General features: G+C 47.5%; 1 protein-coding gene across 4 annotated transcripts in view; it reads right to left on the bottom strand.

Moving 5' to 3' along the window:
- Window positions 1-18,681, bottom strand: part of FLNB (filamin B) — a 142,666-nt gene extending 123,985 nt beyond the window's left edge. For all 4 annotated transcript variants that reach the window (XM_060631394.3, XM_060631395.3, XM_060631396.3 and 1 more), the window contains exon 1: window positions 18,216-18,681. In XM_060631394.3, the coding sequence (XP_060487377.2) occupies window positions 18,216-18,507 (292 nt within the window). In that variant the 5' untranslated portion in view covers window positions 18,508-18,681. The remainder of the gene's footprint in view (window positions 1-18,215) is intronic.
- Window positions 18,682-23,680: the final 4,999 nt, after the last annotated feature.

The following is a 23,680-nucleotide window of genomic DNA, read 5'->3' as shown; positions in this document are numbered from 1 at the left end:
CGGGCTCCGGGCTCTGAGCTGTCAGCACAGAGCCCGATGCGGGGCTCGAACTCACAGACCGTGAGATCATGACCTGAGCCGAAGTCGGCCGCTTAACCGACTGAGCCACCCAGGCGCCCCATCTCTCTCTATATTTTTTAACTGTATTGCTTGGACTTCTGCTATTGAGTTGCTGGAATTATTTATTCCATATTTTGGATATTAACCTCTTATCAGATACATGATTTGCAAATATCTTCTCCCATTCCTTAGGTCGCTTTTTCATTTTGTTGATGATTTCCTTTGCTGGGCAGAAGTTCTTTAGTTTAATGAGGTTTTTCTTATTTTTGTTTTTGTTGCCTTCCAATTGTACACTTTTCAATGTGTCATTTGTTGTATGTCAATTATACCCCAATAGAGTAATTTTTTTTAAGAATTCTTTTATTTTTATATAATCTCTGCACCCACTGTGGGGCTCGAATTCACAGCCCCAAGACGAAGAGTCACATACTCTACCTGAGTCAGCCAACAAAGTAATTTTTTTTAACTTTTTAAAATGTTTATTTGTTTTTGAGAGAGAGAGCCTGCGTGTGGGCAGGGGAGGGGCAGAGAGAGGGGGAGCCAGAGGATCTGACACGGGCTCTGCGGTTCAAACCCATGAAATGTGAGATCATGACCTGAGCCGAAGTTGGATGCCTAACCTACTGAGCCACCCTGGTGCCCCGGAGTAATTTTTTAAAAATTAAATGCTTCTGAGCTCATATGTTCAGGTGCCTGGGAAACTAGACAGTAACCACCATACCACAAAATGGACAGACTTGATTTTGGCCATAATGCAAAGGTGTTCTTTGAATGCAACCCTGGTAACACTCAATCCACTGCTGAACCATCCCTTATCTGGACTATTACCCACTTTTATGGACAATGCAAATATTTCAGCAGTCCCTTGAGGTATTTCCTTGAGAAATATCTCCTTCACTTAGACAAAAAGTCATTGACTGGAAGCTCCCAGAGGCAGATGTCTGAAGCTCTCTCTGCCTTTGAGAAACCCAAGCCTGCCATGTTCACAAGCAACAGGAGGGGCCTTACATTCTAAGGTTATTAGCTCAGGAGTTTCAACACATACTTGGGGAGTGGGAGGGAGAAATCCTGCGAAGCGTGAATGTCTTTTGTCTTAATATCATCCTGACATCTTGAGGATGATCTGTTTTTTTTCTTACAAGTTGGGCCCAAGCTTGTCTTTAAAACAAACAAACAAAATAATAAAGGTAGGATCCTTTTTTCCCCTTCCCTTGGTCAAGTTCATTAATGCACTGTACCAGCATTAAAATAATACACTTTTTTGGAAATATTTCCAACAAATACACACAAAAACAGAGGACAAAAAGAACAGTACAATATCAGCACCATGCAATTGAAGAAATCAAATGTTACAAAGAGTTGAAAGCCCCAGCACACCCCTTCATGGCTGCACACCCCCCACACCCTACAGGCAACCACTATCCAGAGATTGGTGACAGTCATTCCAATGAACATATTTGTATTTCCATTACATATGTAAAACTATATAAACAGTATCAGAGCATATGTATCTTCCTGCAATTTGCTTTTTCTGCTCAACATTGTTTGCAGAACTGATCCAGGGAGATATACTTGGTAATGTCACTGTTGCCTGTGTCTAGATTCTCTTTCTTGGCCCACCTCTAATTTCAGCCACAGTTAGGATGGGCACAAATCACTCTCCAGGGTCCACCTACCAACCCAAGCACTCGCCTTTTCTTTTCCCTTTTTGCACCAGCAGAGCCAGCACGCATGGGCGTCCAGCCTGGAAATCTGAAGAGTGAATGTCTCTATCACTGAAGCTAGTGGATCGCCAGCTTCCTGTCCTCTCAGGAGGGCAGTTCTAGAGGCGTTCTGTACACTTCTCGGGAGGTCCCAGCAGAACTGAGCCACTGCTGCCCACAACAGTGGCCCTGATAACTCACCCTACTACTGGCTTCTCCTCCTTCCCTGTCTCACTCACGGTACCTCTTTCCTGCTTCCTGGGATCACCTCCCCTGAGAAAAGCATCTCCACATGGGTGCAGGTCCTTGTGTCCAGCCCACTCTCAGCAGAACTCAAACTAAGCAGTTCTAATTTATTATTGCTCTGTATCCTGTCTTTATTGGCATAATTTATTTTCAAAGAATATGCCCCTTGGGGCACCTGGGTGGTTCAGTCAAGTAAGCATCAGACTCTTGACTTTGGCTGGAGGTGTAGAGTCTGCTTGGTTGGGATTCTGTCTCTCCTTCTCTCTGCCCCTCCCCCACTCATTCTCTAAATAAATAAATAAATAAATAAATAAATAAACAAACAAACAAACTTTAAAAAATTTTTAAGAAGAAAAGAACCTGGATCCTTGATGACAGAGCACTGGGTCCCACAAACCCATAACCCACCCTGTGCTTGCTGACATGAGTCAATCAGTTTCCTTATATGTGAGCCAGTTTGGGGTCCAATTCCTGTGGTTGAAAGGATTCTAACTGCCCCACTGGCCCTCTTGAAGGCTCTTCTCATTGTCCATTTCATTCTGATTTGATCCATACACAGTGTCTTAGGGATCATGGTGCCATTTGTCCCAAATCTCAGATCCTTTCTGAATGTCCTGATGCCAATCAGCATGTTCTAACCAAATCCCAAATCTGATGTCCCCCTTCACTGCACTCACTACCAGCCTAGAGTAGTAAACACCTGAGCCTTTCAATCAGAGAAGTGTGGATTACCTGTTAGCCCTACCTAAACACTTCCCATGTGGCAAGTACTTTACAAAATTTAGCTCATTAAATCTTCACACCCACTCTTTCAGGTAGAAACTATGATTATCCCCAGTTTACAGGTGAGAACACTGTGCACCAAGGCTCCAGAAAAATCATGTAACTCAATCCTAGGTCACACAGTAAGTCCCAGATTCAACCCCAGAGCTGCCTGGCACCCAAGTCCTCCTTTTTTAGAAATTTTTCTTTTTCCTTTTATTTTTTAAAATGTTTACTTTTTTATTTTGAGAGAGAGTGTGTGCATGCATGAGCAGGGGAGGAATAGAGAGGAGAGAATCCCAAACAGGCTCCACGTGATAAGCATAGAGCCCCACACAGGGCTCAATCTCACGAACCATGAGATCATGACCTGAACCAAAACCAAGAGGCAGTTGCTTAACTGACTGAGCCACCCAGGTGCCTCCCAAGTCCTCATTGTTTTGTGTTTTTTTAACGTTTATTTATTTTTGAGAGACAGAGAGAGACAGAGTGAGAGTGGGGAAGGGGCAGAAAGAGGGAGATACAGAATCTGAAGCAGGCTCTAGGCTCTGAGCTGTCAGCACAGAGCCTGACACGGGGCTCAAACTTACAGACTGTGAGATCATGATCTGAGCCAAAGTTGGACACTTAACTGACTGAGCCACCCAGGTGCCCCCCAAGTCCTCATTCTTAACCACAACTTCCCTCCTCCCAGAAACCCAAGAGAAGTAGGTGTTGCCCTCAGCTGGCAGATGGACAGGAAAATCAGACTCAGCCTCAATCCCACTACCTTAAAAAACACCTCTCATTCCTGGACACTAGCTGGAGGCATTTCAAAAGTCCAATCTTGGGGTATATCTTGCTTGCAGAAACTACAGGACATGCTACTCTGAGACCGGGGCGGGGGGTGGGGGGGAACAGTGTCATAAAGAGCAGATCAGGCCATCTTGTTTATATCTATTTACAATGGACATAGACTCCAAAAGAGCTCAAAACTCAAATTAGGCTTTAGGGAATTAAGGTCGGTTACCACCACATAAAGGGTTAAGATGGATCATTCTCTTAACACCATAAGAACAATGACACAACTTTAATATATTCCATTTCTCTAGAATCATTCTGGACTGAAATGGGTTTATTCACTTAAAAAAATTCAAATTATGGGGTGCCTGGGTGGCTCAGTTGGTTAAGCATCCAACTCTTGATTTCAACTCAGGTCATGATCCCACGGTTTGTGAGATCAAGCCCCACATCGGGCATGTACTTATAGCACAGAGCCTGCTTGGGATTCTCTCTCTCTCAGTCAATCAATCAATCAATCAATCAATCAACTTTTTTTAAAAATTCCAAATAAAATTTAATTTTCTAAACAACCTGTATTTGTAAAAGACTCCTATACACATGACAGAACTTAGTTCTGTGATTTTCTTACTGAAACCTTTGTGGCCTGTCCTGCTCTTCATTTACATTAACCTACTTCTAGGATTCCCATTAGATTGTGAGCTTCCCAAGACAGGTGACCAAGCCCCAGTCCCCTCTGTCCTAGCCTCTAGGATCCTGGCACAGATCCTGGCACTCAACGAAGGCTCTACAAGTATGTATCAAACAAAGCATCTATACATTACTATTCTGAGCTATTGGTGACACTCTATCAGTCTCTTTGCATCACTAAGACAACATTACTCTCTTTCCAATTCTTTCTCAATTCTTCTGTGTAGGTCAGGGAGAAAGGCTCAATGTGGTGCTAGGTTACTCTGAACACCCATCTCTGGCTAATTTTCCTTTTTTTAAAAAAATTTTTTACTGTTTATTTTTGAGAGAGAGGCAAAGTGTGAGTGGGGGAGGGGCAGGGAGAGAGAGGGAGACACAGAATCTGAAGCAGATTCCAGGCTCTGAGCTGTCAGCACAGAGCGCGACACAGGACTTGAACTCACAAACCATGAGATCATGACCTGAGCCGAAATCAGACGCTTAACCGACGAAGGCACCCCTAATTTTCCTTTTTAACCAAAAGAGTCGGCCTCCTGCTAACAATAGGCAATAGCGCTAGCCAGAATTTCATAACACTGTTTTGAGTTTATTTACGGTTACCTCGATTTACCTAGTGACACTGCTTTTTTTGTTACAACAGTGACAAAAGTCTCCTTTTCAAATGCACTTGATTTCAAAATGAGTCAACTACGGAGGGGGGGAGGCAGATATTAAGAAAAATGAAATAGAGGCAGCCATGGGACATGGCAAAAATAATGTAAGTGGTTTCTTTACGAATGACTGAAGTTTGGGAGACACAGACTAGTCCAGTTCTCCCCTTTTACAGGCAGGAAAACAAGCTGAGAGACAGAGGCAGGGCCTCTCCAAGGCCCCAGTGATGGTAGAAACGGGCCCAGGTCTGCCCGGGACCCACAGTCGTGCCAAATCCAGCTTGCTCTGGGCCTTTCCCAGGACTACAGACTGGTCTCCGGAAGCAGAGCGGTGAACACCTGCTGATCTTATTGATAACGCCTGATGGTCAACTTTAATAGCTGGTGAAACAAAAGCCATTGTGCAAGTGTTTAAATTTCTGCCCTGTCACATGGAAACAGTGCCCAGGCTGACTAATTTCTTCCCGTCATTAAAACGCAAAGATCTGCATTAGTCATCACTCAAGTAAAACCCCCACAAATTCTACCTCTGGGAAAGGTGTTGGGTGTTCTCTGCCCCTAAAAGAGACAACCTAAAAATGACACTCCCTTAAAAGGCTGCAGTATTAGAAATCTGGCCCAGCCAGGAAAACAGCAGGCAGCTTGTATTCACGGAGAAACTGAAGGAAATAGGCAGCCGCACAAGACACAGATCCCTTCAGCCAGGCAGGACTAAGACTAGTGTACCCCTGAAAAGAACTGGGAATGATGCCCCCCCCACAATCTCCCACATCCTTCTAGACTTAGGAGCCATAGAATTTTCTGGTGCCGATCTCCTCCAGTCACCCCAGTCCAATAACCCTGATGCTATTTGTACAGGGTGTGACCCCAGGATCCCAGTTTCCAAGCACTACTGTAAAAATATTGTCACTAGCTCCATGACATGAATTTGGGCAGTGCTGGGCTTAAGACCACACCCAGGACAGCAAAAATCTTGGCAGGAAGCCCCACCATGATCCCAGGTATCAAAGGGCCAGGACTAGAGGGAGAGGAAACAGTGCCCAGGGCCAAGGCAGAGCCAAGCCTGGCTCAGGGAGGGTAGCTGGTACACACCCCTTTGTTCCAGATTGGAAGCACACACTGAGGCAGTGAGCACAGTCTCATCTGCAGCATGGCCGCTTCCTCTCCATCCTCCTCGACTGAGCCCTGAGAAGGGTGAAGTGGGAGGTGTGGGGCTGCACAGTAATTATGCTGATGCCAGCAACACAAGAGCAGCAGCTGTCATTTACTGATCACTGCCTATGACCAGGAGCGGTGCTAAGGGCTTGAGATGCACATTCTCTTTATACCTTAGAACTCAATAAGGCAGAGCAGTTTATCATCACATTCTGCATCTAGAAGACAGGCTCCTAGAGGCAAAACACTCCCTGGGGTCAGCCAGCTCTCAAGGGGCAGAGCCAAGGCCCACACCCATGAGCATATCACCTGGGCAGTATAACAGCCCCTTCCATGAGAGCAAAACCAGGAAAGAAATGGGAGTGGAGGACATCCTAAGAGACAAAAAGGATTAAAGAAAGAAAGGAGGGGCCAAAAAGCTAATTAAAACAACAGATCCGTTAGCCGTTAGCCAAACAGGACAAAAGGGAAAGTGGGGGAAGACGTCAAGAATAGTTGGCACCTGTTTTCTACCCTTAACCTAAGGAAGCTTGGCCGGAAGACCAGGAAGTGCCTCTGACCCATGGTTCCTGCCCAGCAGCCACTGAAAAACCCAAGTCACCTCTTCTAAAAGCAGCTTATTCAGTATGAGGTACCTTTGACCAATTTCTGGGAGTATTCCCACCCACCTCTCTTCTTCCAAGATAATTAGGTCACTTCTTCCTCCAGTCTGAGGGGGCCACCCCAGGCCAAAGAAGGAGGAGAGAGAAAGGGGAGGAGGAAGGAAAGACCACCATTCATGGGGCACTTATCATCTGCCACATGCTTTATAAAGACTGTATTGTTTAATCTTCAACAACACCAACAGCTGGGGCACTGTTGATAGCCTGGGACATGGAACCTCAGAGAGGTCAAGGAACTTGCCTCAGGTCTCCCAGCCGGCAAATGGCAGGGTCTAACTGACCTGTCCTCTTAAGCACACTCAGGAAGCGGTCTCATTCCAACTCCTTTACCTCGAACAAGGCTAAGACAGGCTGGTGTCCTGAGGGCTGTTGAGAAAATGTTTCAAAACACCAGCCATGCATATAATATTCATACTTCTAAAAGTTCCCAGATGGGCACAGGTGAACCAAGCTGCCCAACTACATTCTGTTCGGCTCATATTTGAGACATTTAAATTGCTAATAGAGCTGAGCAACTAAAAAGTCAATGAATTTCCACGCTGGGCTAACCATGAGAAGAGGGCATAATAGTTACCAAACATAATAACTATTATTAAGAGACCCTGGCAGTCCCAATAAAAGTTGGTCCTAAAAACTTTTAAGAGGCAGAAAGTAGATGAAACACCCCCACTCTGTGGTTGACCAAAACATATTTCTAGACCAAGGGAGACTTGCAAACCATAAGCCTCAACCAAGACCTCCAATTTTAATGCTGGCACAGCTCCGCGGTAATTTGAGGATGAGTCTTGTTACAACCATCAGTATGATCAGAATGATTTCACAAAACGTTTCCGGTCCAGTCTCGTTTTTCCTGAGAAAATGCAATCCCCTTTTCCCATTCTGATCAAAAGGCAGCCATTACCCAAAATTCCCTAAAAGTAGAAAAACATTTGTTAAGGTTTTTCACAACATGTGATATGGTTTTTTTCTTTGTATTTCTCTATGTTCTTGCAACTCTCTTACAATAAGCACAAATGCAACTCTTTTTTAAGCTTACTTACTTATTTTGAGAGAGAGAAAGAGTGCACGTGAGGGAGGGGCAGAGAGAGAGGGAGAGAGAATTCCAAGCAGGCTCCGCACTGTCAGCCCAGAGCCTGACACGGGGCCTGAACCATGAACCCTGAGATCATCACTTGAGCCAAAATCAAGAGTCAGATGCTTAGCCGACTGAGCCACCCAGGCACCCCCCAAAACAACATTTTAATATAAAAAAAAGTATTTAGAAGTGAATTCTGAAGACATGCTGATGATTTTCCTTTGAGGGTTAAAATTTCTCAGACAAGGGTTTGAATCATAGTCTGCCACATATTCAGTGGCTGATCTGAGGCATGCCTCAGTTTCCTCATCTGTATAATGGGGATTACAACAATAACTACATCCCACAGGATTGCAATTAGGCTTCATTTAGCTATCAGTGAAAAGCATTGATCACAATTTCTGGTATTGGTAGGGATTCAATATATATTCATTATTATTAATGAAGCTAGGCTACTATTACTATAGTGATTCTCAGCGGCTTCCATTTATATCCCTTTTCTAAGCCTCGCATGATCACTAGGAAAAGGCTTTATTCTCTAACAGTTGAAGCAAATCATAGACGTTCAGAGAAGGACTATGAAGTGCTGAATTCTTTAAGTTCAGCATCACTGTCCCAAAAATGAGGTGTTCTACTGGGACCCTGGACCCCGAGGTCCACTGCACATAATTCCCACTTCACTACTGGCCCCAAAGGATAAGTATTTTGCATTTTCTGAAAGCAAGTCTCTTGCAAACCAATTAATGTATCAGATTTATTATTCAACCCATCTATGCCTGAAGCTGTGTATTTACCCGATAACTTATTTATTATGTTCCTACTAGGTGCCAAGCTCGGAGCCAAGGAGGTGAACACAGGATTCAACACCTGCCCCTGAATCAGCAGTCATGATCCAGTGGGAGAGCAAAACAGGCAAGTTAGGAGATCTATAGAGCTCAGGAAGCTATGAAATGGGGTGGGCATGGGGTGAGTGGGGAGACGTGGGTGTCCAGGAGAGGGTCTCAAGCCCTCCCACCTCAGATGTGACTTCCCACAGGTGTCAAACAAGAGTGCCAAGGGACAGGAGAGGTAATTGTGGTAAGGGATGCATGCCCGACAGGACACGTAATGTGACACCTGGATCATTTCCTATAAAGGACTCCCGGACAGGAGAGGCATTCCCCAGGTGCCAGCTTGCCTCCTTTGGTGCAGATAAGGAATGTGACATGCCACTGCCTGGGTGCTTGCAAGCCAAGATTCCTAAGGCTCCTCCTCTCAGAACAGACTGGGTGCTGCTCCTGGAGGGCTGGAAGCCCCACGGAGAGGCCCCTCATCCCACCAGCTAGACACCATTGGCCTTCCAGCCTCTGCCTCCGCTGACAAGGAGTCTTATAAACACAACCCAGAACCCTGCTCAGTTAACAGAACCGCCTAGTTACAAAGGCCTTTTCTGGCCTGAGCCCTAAGACCTCAGCACCTTTGGTCCCCTGGAGGGTGGCGCCTAGTACCCCACCCCCATCCCCAACCCCCTGCCTCAGGCCGGCTTTAAGCCACCAAGGGAACAATCACTTTGTTCTTGAAAAGAAACCCCAGGCCCAGCCATGCTCCTAACAGACCGCAGGATGCCAAATAATTCCCGTTTCCCTGGAATATCTGATAAATCACTTCAGGGAGGTACAGAGGAATCAGGGTGATTCACACAAGCAGTGCAGTACCAGCACGATAAGAACTTGATTATTTTCTTGGGGGCGGCAGGGGACATGAAGGAATCTGATTTTAGCAACCGAGAATCTTTTCAGACCCCAGCCTCCACGGGAGGCCTGCCTCTGCCTTGGTCACAAGCAGCGGGGGGCCGAAAGTAACACCATTCTTGTTTGTAGAAGGAAAGCCGACTGCTGCGTGCCTTTTTTAATCTTAAAATCTGAATTTATGGGCCGCAGCAAATTTACATATCCCTGCCACAAATCCCCACCCATTTCCCTATAGCTCAAAAGCCAAAATTCCACACTGTATTCTCGTTATATCTAAACGGAAATTCCAGAGAAGTTGTCTGGCATGGCAAAAGCTGACCAGCCTTATGAAAATACCCAGAAAGGTGACCCATTTAGTCAAAAGAGCTTTCAGATCTCCATGAGAAAAGGAATTCATGCCAGCATAAAGGGCCTTCAGAGAGGGAGAACAGGAGTGTTGTGTTAACGCCCAGACCTTGCAACAAACCAGCCCCTGCGATTTCTGGGGAAGGCTGAGCACTGAGTAGGCCTGCCAGACCGGCTTCCTTTCTTGGGAGTGCTGTAGGAGAAGCCCTTGGGGACACAAGTTCAGCTCTGGAGCAGCTTGGCGGAGCTACGCGACACAGCAAGGCTCCATGAAGATGAGCCAGGAGCTGCTGGCTTGGCATGGGAGCGGGCAGCGGCTTGTGCCAGGGCGGCCAGACTGATAAAGACGAAATGCCAGCCAGAAAAGAAAGGTTCTGCTCAGCAGCAGGCACAACCCAACACACTCTCCCGCCGGTTAATGTTTAAAGGTGGCAAAAGGAAAGGATGGAGAGTGAGGTCATTTCGGAGAGGGCACGATTGTGCCAATGGTGGCTGTCACCAAGGATCTCCCAGCACAGCGAGGTCTCCACAAACCCCACCACTCCCCACCCCCCCACCCCCGCAAGTGGTGTGCACCGTGAGCCCCACAGGAGTGCAACCAGGAGAAATTCCAGGGGCACCTCCTCCTCATCTCTGGCCTCTAGGCCTCACAAAGGAAGCCCTGCCTGGCTGCCCAAAGCAGCCTTCAGCGGGTCCCCACTGCAAACCTGCAGTGAAATCACTGCCCCTGGGAACCAAATAAAGGCAGAGGTGCCCCAGAACGGAAAAGAAGGCCCCAAAGCTCTACAGTACTGGAAGAGGCATGGCCAATGGGCCAAAAAAAAGTTCTGTTCTGTAGAAGAGAATTTCAATTTCACATTAATCAAGCTCAAGGAGCATTTCAAACAAAAAACAAAACAAAAAAAAACAAACAAAAAAAGGACGGAACTAAAGCTGCATGAATTCTCTCACTACAGTGTATCTAGTTTAAGTATGAAACCAAACTTTGAGATGAAAAAAAAATACTTTGCAGTTTAATGCAGGCAAACATCATGCCTGGCATGTGAAGGGAGGCTGATCTGAGCCTCAGTTTTCTCACCTGTAAAGTGGAAATAAATACAAAGCCACTCACTTTGCAGGGTTCATAATGAGGATTAGAAGCAAGTAAGGCAAGGTACTCAGGACATACTTAGCAGATGGCAGCCATAGGAAAATGTTAGATATTATGTGAGAGGATGCATGTGCACACCTCAACACTCAGTACACAAATGTCTTCATCCGTGTGCATCCTTGGAAAAGCCAAGGAATATGCAGGAGGAGGACAAGTGTCCTCCTTACCTATCCATTCTACCTATGCTAGGTTTTGATGATGGGGGAAAGGAGGAGGTCACATGTTCTGTCAAAATAATTCAGACCTATAACCTATAAAGTCAGTCCTGACTAAGTGAAAAACCAAACTGCTTTTTGCTTATAGTACAAGAAAATCTTAACCAAGGACATTCTACTGCACAGAGACTGGTCAAAAGGGGATCAGGGAAGGTAAAAGTTATGTTTGGGTGTAAGTCAACTCCCATCATTTTTTTTTTTTTTTTATAACTGAACAGCTTGCAGAAGAGTTATGACAACTATCTACAACTTATCAAATGAATGTATTTAAGGCAACTGCTGTAAGGCTCTTGGAAGAAAGGTAGCAACTGCATGGATAGCACAGTATGTTTGGGGATGAAAAAAATCATGACACTAAGTGGACAGAATGAAAATACCCAACAGTTCCATCCTTTAGACCATGTATAACTACTCTCATGTACTGCTTTATCCTTTAGTATATAAAGAGAACCATTTGGTTTTCTAATCATCTTTCCCCAAAACTCTCTCCCTAGAACATGGACTCAATTTCCCAAGAAAAGTGAGCAAGGCACTTAAAAAATACAAGGCCACTTTCCAAGCCCCAGAAGGGGAAAGTGCTGTTGTTTATTATACAGTAACCCGAGCCAATCTGGTGATTATTGAACACGTTTAATGGATAACTAGATTTACAACAGTAATGAAGGATGGCTTCTAGTAGAATGTCATGAAAGGCAATTTTAATCATTATAAGAGCAGGAAATAGCACCCATTTAGACTGAAATGACTCATTCCATTGGGTTTATTCATTTGGTTCAACGTGTTGGGGGAAAGGGACAGAATTATAGATCCACCTCCTTAACTGAGGATAACCAAACATCAAAACTAAATGCAGAATAGCAACAACATGGGGGGCGGGGGGAGGTGAAATGCAGAAATACAAGCCCTCAGGGGGCCTCCAAATAGGGTATACGTACCACAAGGTGCGCAAGATAGTTCATTAGAGCACAGGAAAAATCAGATTTTATATTTGGATTTGTCATCTAAAATGAAGGTAAGTGTTACTAATATTTAATATACAGACTGACAATAATATATGAATATAGCTTATAAATTTGCATATATGAGAAAGGGGCACATTAAAATTTTTTACTGGCAGGAATGACTGGAGTAACAGTCAAGAGGGCCCCAGATCAGATGATCCATTTCAGCTGGGTTCACCTACCCTACACCAAGCATCCTCAAGGAAGATACCTGGCTGGCAGCCTCCTGCCTCAGAAGGCCCTTTGTGAGACAGCTCCTGTCACCTGTGCCACCCCTCTGACCCCCGTGTGACAAACTCTGTGCCTCACTTGGCTAACTGTCTGTTCACCTGCCTAATTCTAGTCAGGGTATAGGCCCCAGCTTAAAGGCCCTCCCTCCAGGGAGCCCTCCAGACTACCCATCCCAGCCTGAGGGAAGGTGCTCCTCTCCCCCACCACCCCCCCCAGAGGGCTTGCCCTCTAGATCTTTACTACCTCCAGAGTGGCCTACCACCGCCACCAACAGTAGCAACTGGGAGGGGCTGGAAGTACAGAATCTCAGCCTTCTCACCTGACCTACTGATCAGACCCACAGTTTTACCAAGGTCCCCAGGTGATTTTTGTGTGTGCCTGAAGGTTCAAGGACACTCTCTGGTTACTCCCTCCTCTGCATTGAGCAGTATAGGACGCAAGTTGGGGCCTTGACTCTGATTATCCCTCTGGCCCTAGCACCGGGCCTGGCCCAGAGTTGGTCATTCCTAGATTTACTGAATAAGGAAAGGAAGAAAGAAAGGATCTTAGGAGGCATCTGCATCAGAAGTTCCAAGCTGGGGGGAAGGAAATATCTGACACACCAGATGACAGCAGTAGGACTGGCCAGAGAGTAGATGGAAAACAAGACAAAGTCCTAGACTTTAAGGGTTCAGAAGCATATTGATATTAATGATAATGCCAGCACTATGCTATAAACTTAGTCACATATAACGCTCTCAGCAACTAAGATAGGAACAACTATTCTCCATTTTACAAATGGGGAAACTGAGGCTCAGAAAGGTTAAGGCAGTGGACCAGAGTTGCACAGCTGTTAGGGAGCAGGGTGGGGCTTAGAATCCTGGCAATATAGCTTCAGACGCACGCCCTGAACCCTTCAGCTATATCTACGATAGCCTACTATGTGCTGACCCAGAGGCCATTTATGGAGAAAGCAGATGACGTGGTACCCCCAGCTCTGAAACCACTGCAGCCAAGGCCCAAAGGCTCTGAGCCTGAGCGTCTGTTGCCCAAGGAGCAAGGCAGCCATCCTCAACTACCCGGTACACCCGCCCCAGCACAAAACCAGGTCCCGGCAAGGAGGGGAGGGGTAGTGCCCAGGAGACGTAATCTGGGTCCAAATAGAAGCCCTCCTTTCAGCACAGCCTCTCCAAGAACGAAGGCAGCTGCTGCCCGGCACTCTGGCTCTGCCGTTGCTGGAGGAGCTCCACAGAGCCCAACTGCCATCTGGAAGTGATCTGGCCCAGAGATTCCCGCATGGGGTGAAAGGATGGAATGACCGCCCCAAGCTCCAGTCCAGGTCTCAGAAACAAAGCTGCTATGAATGGGCCTCGGAGGCAGCCACAACATAACCAGGGGTCCTCCCTTCCAAGGAGGCCAGTCCACAGCCCTGTTATAGCAAGCAGCAGTGACACTAGCCAACCAAGCTGGACTCCCCAGTGTGGCCCTGATTTCAAACGTCCTTTAGGCGTGCAAACCCTCCAGCATGGCTGTTGAGAACACTACTGGCCAGTACTTTATTTATTGAGTAAACACTCACACGGCACTTACTATGTGCTGTTCCAAACATTTTTTAAAATATTAACTTGTTTAATTTTTATAACAACCTTTTAAAGAAGGTAGTTGTCATTCCCATTTTGGTGATAAGGAAACCAAGGCACCGAAGTTTCTTAACAGCTACTTAGTGGCAAGTGGGATTTGAACCAAGAATCCTTGCTCTTAACTAAGGTAAGATCCGCATCTCGCACTGTGTTACTTTGTTGCAAATGCCCAGAACTTGTTAATTCTGACAAAGTAGGCAACTTTGCTACTTTTAAAGCATTCTCTACTACTTTCACCTAAAAAGACACACTTGGCGTTTACCAGGTAGTTCAGGAAAGAATAGAATTCAGGATTACTGTATTTGTATGTTATTTGGGTGGGGGCAGGGCAACAGGAAGGAAAAGGGACTGAGTGCCATGGTGACCCACCACCCTGGAAACTCTGCCCGGTGACCCAAGGTCTTGGGAACACACACCCTGCCTGCTCTGGGGCGCTGGCCTGGCACAGGCACCTTAAGTAAACATTAGGGTCAGACCGCATCCTCTGAAAAGGAAAGAATTCCTTCTTCTAAAGGATCAAACCAAAACACACCACCCAAACTTCCAGGCAGCCTTGATTGTCATTCTTGGGCTGGGAGACCCCTTTTTCTCCAAATTGGCTAAGCAGACCAGCGTCAGAAAGGTTTTTGGAAAAACAAGTAAATAAAACTGCCAGCTCCTGGCAGGCAACTAGAATTATTTATGCTGAGGCCTCACTATGAACTGCCCAAGACAGACCAAGAAACTGAAGAAAATCTTCAACTTTTGGATGCAGCCTAGACTGGGCCCACCTTACAACAAATCACGAATGTGAATAAACAGCCAGAACTGTCTGTCCCTGAATTCTAGGCAGAAAAACCAGTCCTCTGGCAGCTTCTGACCATCTCATGTCTCAGAGCTGGGCGCCTGTATACAACTCTTATGATTCCCAACAATGTACATTGTTGGAAGTTGTCCAAAGTATACAAAACCCTGTATCCATTCAAAGATACCTTCCCAGATTATGGACTAAAACACCATCCATTAAGTAGCAGGAAATACCACCACTGCCGCCACGACTCCCCGCCCCCCCCCCAAAAAAAACCCCAGTGAACACAGGGCAGCCATTCCCTCAACAAGTTCATCTTGATGCTAGATGCAAACTGATTCTGCTCACCTCCTGATGTGACACTCATCTCATGGGACCCTCATCCCAGTTCAGAGGATTCATCCTCTCACCTAAAGCCTTGAGATTCCCTCTTTGCTCAAGACTTTGTTCAAGGCTCAAAGCGTGAGTGTCCAGCTGCTACCCCAACATCCCAGACTTGCAAAACCTGGTGTTTCCGGGGCTCTCTGGCTGGGGGAGAGGGGCTGTATTTCACTCATTTCTGACACTGAAAAGCAGGTCAGTTAAGGGTCAGTTTCACAACTGGGCAGACCCAGCTTCCAGTCACCATTTAGTAGCGGGGTGATCTCCGCAAGTTACTTCACTCCTGTTTCCTCATCTTTAAGTGCAGATAATAATACTAACAACAACCACAGAAATAACAGCAATGACCATTTTCTAAGCACTTAGGCAGAACCAGGGCAAGCCTTGTACCCTCCCAGTGACTTGGTGAAGCAGATGGTTACATAGACAAGGAAACCAAACCTTGAGGATTCCAGGCGGTGATCAATGGGGTGATAAACAGAACACACAGAACACCTAGTGTGTCCCACCAAACTGGAGCCAGGGTCTTTGTCAGCACAATGCAACACAGCCTAAGCAGTGAATACTTGAACTGAAGTCCGAGCTGGACGGGACTTTCTTCTGAAGGGCCATTACCCAGAACAGCCCCGGGAGCAGGGAGAAGAGGCCTCAGGCATCACCCCCATGGGACTTCTGGCACTTGGCAAGTCTCCCTCCAGTCTTCAGAGGCTGGAAAACCTGTTTACTGTGAGATCTTTCTGGAGAGCAACTAGGCAGCCAATGATAGGAGTCATAAATGTGGTCACACTCTGACCCAGGAATGCCACTTGGGGGAATAGGATCCAAGAAATAATTTTAAAATAAAATGAAACAATGTAGTCTGTGGTGGGAACAGGTCCACAGCAAGAAGTTGCCAACAGCCCACAAGTCCACAACCAGAGAAGGGGAGGCTAATTGGGAATGTCAGGACAATGCTATGTCCTAGGTGGGTTCAGAAATGAAAATCATGAGGGTCAACAGGAAAATGTAAGGGACCAGACAAAGTCTAGAATGAGACCCCCAAGTTCAGGGCAGTGACGGGAAGCCACGGCGGAGCCAGCACAGCCTCTGTAAACAGTTGGTAAATTAGGCAGTCCAGGATTTTCTGGTGCTGTGGTTTCATTTGTTTGTTTGTTTTGTTTTGCTTTTTTGAAGAGATTTCATGTCATGTTTGGATACTCCTGATTTACTTTAAGTTTCTTCGCCCATTTAATTAAACAAATACACATTTTTAAAACAAAGAAGAAGCGATCCCAGTTGAGCTCAGCCAGGCCTTGAGATTCCCCAGAAGGAAAGCTGGTTTCTGAAAAGGGGAGAGTTCCAGGATAATTCTGGGGCTCTCCTTCCACAGCTGTAGGAGATGGGACCCCAAAAAAGAGGCAGCCTGTTACACAGCTCTGCAGAGAAGCCACCCTTGATGGGGTGGCTGCCTGGGCCCAGGAAGCAGGAAGCGGCCCTACCTGCCAGGGCAGGTGTGGGGGAAGGGGAGGGAGAGGACAGAGGAGACTCAGCCTAGAGGGAACCCCTTTTGCTCTGGAGAAAGTCCCAGCAGCCACACCCACCCCGTGCAGCCCATCACCCACCACCCTTTCCTCCTATCACAGGAGTCACTATAAGGCCTGGCTTTCTCTGGAAGAGACCCCAGACCCAGGCCTGGGCCAGCTCCTCCAGCAAGAGCCTCACCTGGCAGAAAACACACACACACACACACACACACACACACACACACACACACACTATGGGTGCACACACTTTCTCTGCCCATCCACGCTGTGTACACACTACATCCTCTGTACACATAAAAGTGCACACACGCACCCACATAACTACACACCCCTTCCCCCTACAGTCACAGCCCAGGCCCTCAGCAGCCTTGTGGCTTTCCTGGAAGCTTTCAACTACCCCAGGTCCTGGCGGGGACCTGACCCTCATTCTCTCTTCCCAGCGGAGGGGAGCGGAACCTGACACCAACTCCCTCCCCCTTCTCAGGAAGACCCTGGTGTGGGGAAGGCTAGGAGAGGAAGGCAAAGTCTCCTTTCATTGTACCCGTTTCCCTTCCATTCTCAGCGAGACTCTTCCTACTTCCAAGACCTTGGGCAAGTCGATTAACTCTCTGGACCCCCCTCCTTGTCTGTAAAGTAGGTCTAAGAACACCCCAACTCCCAGCTTGTGTAAGGACTGAGAACTTGGAAGGCTGCTGGCACACAGCGCGCACAAGTTTGGGCTCTCCCTACAAAACAGTAGTTACTATACCACTACTGTCCCTAAATGATCACATCGGCGGCAGAGCTGGCTCACCCCAAGGCACCCAGCCAGAGCTGAGCTGGGAGCAGAGGGAGAGAGGAGGACACCCCCCCCCCCACCCGCAGCTCCCCTTCCCACCTCGGGGCCCACACCCAAGCCAGAGACGGCGGGGGAGGGTAACAGGTCGCCGTCCCCACCTGAGCGGAGAGGCCCCAGGCTCGGAGAACTGTCCCTCCCCAAGTCTCCCGCCAGGCGTCAGAGCCACCGCCCGTTCGTCAGCCGCTGAGCGCACCAGCCTGGGCGCAGCGGGGCGAGCGTTTTGGGGAACATCTGAGTGGGGCCCCACTTCTATGGACCGTGGACCAGAGGTTTTCAGCTCCCCCTCAGGGGCACCGCGGGTGCGGAAAACATGCCACAGCCCCAGCTCTCCCCGTGCAGCCCCAACCCAAGCCCAGGATCCACAGCCCCCCAAGGACGCACAGCGAGGCCATCACACAAAGTCCTAGCCCAGGAAAAGGCACTGGGAAGGAGACCTAGGTCTCCTGCGTCCCCTCTCCCGGGAGGACAACGCACCCCGCTTCAGCGCCCACACCCAGCCCGCGGCTGCTGGGCGCGGTAGGGGCGCGCGGCAGGGGGACCCAGGCTTCCCCCCGGCGCACGCGCGGGGGCGGGAGGGTACACCTCGGCGCCCGGCTGGGCCAGGGCACTCACCGATGGACACGAGCTTGATGCTCTCACGGTCCAGGAACTCGAGGGCCACGGACACGTTCTCCAGCTGCATCTGGCGGAAGGTGGGCCGCTGGTGGTACTTGCGGTACATGCGTTTCTGGCTGAGCACCTCGAGCAGCGCGATGAGCCGCAGCCCATCGCTCAGGTCGGTCTGCAGGTTCCCGATGCGTTTGTTCACACACTTGAGGTGCTCGTTGCACCAACGCGTGAAGGTGTTCTGCTGGATCTTCTTCCACGGCGCGTCCTCCGCCAGGTCCTTCTCAGTTACCGGCATCCTGGCGGCGGGGAGAGCGCAAAGCGCAGCGACTGCCCGGGACTGGCGTCGGGAGGCCCAAGGGCCGGGGGAGCGAGAACCGAAGCGGAGCGGGAGCGGGGCTCGAACTCGCTGCTACTAGAGCCGCGGCCGGGACTGCTCTGCAGCCGCCTGCCCCTCGCCGCGCGAGGCGTCTGGACCCGCGCCTGCGCACTGAGCCGACCCGCCCTCGAGGCCCCGCCCCGTCCCAACCCCTCGGCGGGCGTTCCCGGACTACGCTCGCCCCCTGCGGTCCCAAACGTGCACTGCACCCCACGGCCGGCAAGGTGTCCAGGGACCCCGTGCTCGGTGCTCACTACCTAGGCGAAAAGGAAGCCAGTGGGGAGACATTGGCTTAAGAAGAAGGTCACCGGAGTAAGGGGCGTTCAGGATGGGCGGGAGCAGCGGCGTGGGCCATGAGAGAGGGGAGTGCGGGGAGTAAGTAGTACTTGATCCACGTATAGGTTCGGTAAGGTTCAATAAAGGTTTTTATTGACCTTCTGCTGTGTGCCAGACAAAAGTGTTAGACACTGGAGGACACGGAGAAGGAATGGACACTTTACTATTTGTATCAGTTAAATTCACGCGAATTATAATAGTGTCATCAGTAGCATTTACTGAGTGCCTATTGTGTGGGAGGCCCTCTTAGCACTTGAGAACTAATGGTAAATAAAACAAACATTCCCTGGCTCCTGGGTGGCTTAGTCCTTAAGCGTCCACTCTTGGTTTCACTCTGGTCATGATCTCACAGTTTCTTGGGTTAGAGCCCCACTTTGTTAGTGCAGAACCTGCTTGGGATTCTCCCTTTCTCTGCTCCTCCCCACTCTGGATGTCTCTTTCTCTCTCAAAATAAATAAATAAACTTAAAAAAAATTTTTTTTAAATAAGACAAACTTATTCCTTGACCTTGAGGAATTCATACAGTAATGGGTGAGAAAAATACAAATCAACTATCACATACAGCTTAGTAGTAGTAATAGAAATGAATAATTTGCAGTGCATATCAGTTTACTAATGCTGCTGTAGCAACTTACCAAAACTTTGTCTTTAAAAAGCCACAAATTTATTATCTTGCAGTTCTGTAGCTTAGATATCCCTCATGGGTTTCACTGAACTAAAATCAAGGTGTTGGCAGGATGCATTCCTTACTGTAGGCTTAGGGAAGAATCTGTTTCCTTGCCTTTTCCAACTCCTAGAAACCTCCCTCATTCCTTGGCTGTGGCCTCTTCCTCCATCTTCAAAGCCAGCAACATCAGGCTGAGTCTTTCTCACACCATCATCTCTCTGGTTCTCCATAGTCACATCTTCCTCTTTTAAAGACCCTTGTGATTCCATCCGGACAGTTGGTTAACCCAGGATATTTTTAGATCAACTGATTAGCAATCTTAATCCCATCTACAGCCTTAATTCCTCTTTGCCATGTAAGTCATATTGACAGGTTCCGGAAATTAGGATTTGGACATCTTTAGGGGCTGTTATTCTGCCTACAAACACCATATATTGAGTACCTGCTGTGTACTCATCCAGGCCCTGCGCTAGGTGCTGGGATATGGCAGAAACTCAGGCCAGACCTCTACTGTCAAGAGCTGAATAATTGTAAAAGTAGCAGCTAGCTTTTCCTGAGTACCTGCTCTGCCCCTATGCTAAGAGCTGTGCTAAACAGTTCCTTGGCTATTGGCCACACCTGACAAGAGTTAACTGGGAGGTTAAGGGACTTGCCCAAGGCATACAGTACAAACAGGACTGGAATGCAGGTGTGCAAGAAAAGCACAGAGTGTCCTGGGGCCAAGAAGAGACCCATAACCCAGGTTTAGGGACAGGGGTCTTCCTGGGGAATCTGAGTTGGGCAGGATGGAGGTCAAGGGCTTCCAGCCTGAGGGTTGCCCAGGAGAAGCCAGCAGATTTGTGGTTGTAACATTTATACAAACAAGTCATTTGCATACAACACTGAAGTGCTTTGTTCAGACAGATTGCCTCACTCACTGGAATGCTCAAAACAGCCGGGGGGGGGGGGGGGGGGGGGGGTTGAGGGGAGAGTGGATTACCTGGCCCTGGCCCATAGTAGGGACAAAATAGCTATTTGAAGGACCATTCCACTCCTTCAGTGATTAAGTAAAGAGATTTGCTAGAAGTCAGCTGGTATGGACTAGGCAATGCTGGTCTTGAATCTGATTCTAACTCCAAAGTCTGCACTATGTTTAAAGGCCCCCTGAGAACCCTGTTCTCAGTCTGGGTTTTGCCTTTGTTCACACCATCTGAGCACCAAAATCACTAGAGACAGTGTTGGTAACCTTTGCCTCCCTCATACCCAAGTTTCCTGGTTCCCCATGCTTTCTCCACCCAAACTCATCCATCAAAACTTATCAGCAAGTGTCTCACGCCCCAAGGCACCTGCTCCCTGCCAGGGAAGATTGGAGCTAATGGAGAAAGGGGGCTAAGGCCCCCTTTCCCATATAATTGTTTTCATCAGGTCTTGACACAAATAACTAAATAATTCTGCATGTAAAATATCCAGTACAATTCACCAGAGCTGAGACACCCTGTTTCAGGACAAGTCTAGTGATTCTCTCTACCCAGTCAGAAGAAACCAAAGAGTTCTCCAGGGAACAATTCATGGGAGATGAAGGGGACTTGGCAATCACGGTAGAGGTAGAGGTCAGTGGCTTGAGAACTGAGGAGAGGAAGCACACAAAGTCTTCAGATGACTCCTCATCAATATTTGATAAAAGAAAAGGGCTGAACAACTCAGGTAGACATTTCTGCAGGTAGCATTTTAGCCAGTACATTTCATAGTTTTGCCCGACAAGGCCTTCATTTAACAAATACCCAATCCCTGTTTTCTAAATTCTGTCCTAGCCTTCTCTGATCTCTTGGTATAGAACTGTCCAAAGTGGAAGAGTGTAAAGCCCCAAAAAGCCCAGGCTTTGAGTGTGACTTTTGGCTATTCTGGCTTTGTGATCTTGAACAAATAGCCTCTGCAAGCTCCAGTCTTCTGGTCTAGGTAGTGGAGGTAACACACCTCTTCCTAGGGTGCTTCGATAAGGCAAGCAAAACTCTTAGCATAGTGCCTGGCACACAATAAGCACTCTATAAAGGTAGCTGGAAACCAGGCAAAATTAAGAGACCTCACTACCAGTCCCTGAAAAAGCCGGAATTAGCTGCATTTTCCCTAGCATGTCTCTGTAAAAAGCCATGGCTCCCCTCTATGTCCGTTACTCACAGATATGCTGACACCAATCTGCTGCAGCCCCGAGAGATCCCAGTCAGAATAAACCGACTGAGAAAACACAAGCAGAGCCATAACCCCTACAGGTCAGCGTAGACCTGGCAGGACAGCAGCAGATGCACAGACACCCACGAGGAGAAGACTGGCTGAACTTGAGGATAAACACCGGTGGAAGACTGAAGCACTATGAGTCTACTTCTCAACGTTGTACAAGTCGCCGGATCAGCGGGATGGAAGGGGTTCTTCTTTCCAAGCAAGTGTGTGAAAGTTCACCTGATCACCTCCATGTTTTTGCTCAGACAGTTCCCTCTGCCTAGAATGCTCTCATCTCTCCTTTCAACATGGGAAATCCATGCCTGTCCTTTAGTCTTCACTCTCTCTCTCTCTCTCTCTCTCTCTCTCTCTCTCTCTCTTTTTAATGTTTATTTTTGAGAGAGAGAGAGAGAGCGGGGAAGGGGCAGAGGGCGAGGAGGACAGAGGATCCAACGCTGACAGCAGAGAGCATGTTGCAAGGCTCGAACTCAAGAACCGTGAGATCATGACCAGACCCAAAGTCTGATACTTAACCCACCGAGCCACCCAGGAGCCCCTAGTCCCTCACTCTTACAGCCCTTGCAGTCACACCACCTATTTTATGCTAAGGTTTAGTTGCTGTTTTCTGTGCCACTTGTTGAAGGAGGGCAACTGTCACATCTGTCTCCTGGCAGGGTGTAGGCTGGGGTTTAAGACCTAATAGAACTTATACTGTCTAATAAAAATATCATGAGAGCCACATTTTAATTTTTTTCCACAATATAATTTTTAATTTTCTAGTAACGCTTAAAAGTTAAATGTCACTTTAAAAGAAACAGGTGAAATTACTTACAATAATATAGTTTAACCAATAATAAGATGACCAACTCAGGGCACCTGAGTGCCTCAGTTGGTTAAGCATCAGACTTCAGCTCAGGTCATGATCTCATGATTGTGTGGGTTTGAGCCCCATATCAGGCTCTGTGTTGACAGCATGGAGCCTGCTTAGGATTCTCTCTCTCTCTCTCTCTCTCTCTCTCTCTCTGCCCTTCCACCATCTCTCTCAAAATAAATAAATAAACTTAAAAAAATAAGATGACCAACTGTCCTGATTTGCCCAAGACTAAGGGGTTTCTTGGGTTGCAGGCCTTTCATTTCAGTCCTAAAACCAGGAATGTCTGTGGCAACTAGAACAAGTTGATCACTTTACCCAATATATCTGAAAAGTTATAATTTTCAGATATACAATTAATATTTTTAAATATATTACTGTCTTCGAAGTCTGACATGTGTTTTATACCTACAGCATGTCTTTTTAAAAAAAATATTTGGGGCGCCTGGGTGGTTCAATCAGTTAAATGACTGACTTCTGCTCAGGTAACGATCTCACAGTTCCGTGAGTTCGAGACCCATGTCAGGCTCTGTGTGGACAACTCAGAGCCTGGAGCCTGCTTCAGATTCTGTGTCTCCCTCTCTTTCTGCCCCTCCCCCCACTCAAGCTCTGTCTTTCTCTCTCTCAAAAATAAATATATATTAAAAAAATTTTTTTACTTAAAAATAGTTGTTTATTTAAGTAATCTCTACATCCAACATGGGGCTCAAACTCACGACCCTGAGACCAAGAGTTGCATTCTTCTCCGATGGAGCCGGCCAGGTGCCCTGCTTATAGCATGTCTTAATTCAGACTCGGCACATTGCCAACGCTCAATAGCTGCCTTTAGCTACTGGGGGTTATCATATTGAACAACGCAGGTATAGAGATATACATGATATTGCAATAAACCAGTTAATAAGCTAGAGACACATAACACTCTTACTAGGGTCCTGATCTTGGAATCCTGCCCCTATGTGTGAAACCCACCTCCACACTTCAGGATCCACAGCTCTGTGAAAGGGGTCCCAGGTGAACCTGGATTC

Source organism: Panthera onca, chromosome A2, assembly GCF_046562875.1.
Source record: "Panthera onca isolate mPanOnc1 chromosome A2, mPanOnc1 haplotype 2, whole genome shotgun sequence".
Taxonomy (NCBI): Eukaryota; Metazoa; Chordata; class Mammalia; order Carnivora; family Felidae; genus Panthera; species Panthera onca.
This window is presented reverse-complemented; position numbering and strand designations above follow the sequence as displayed.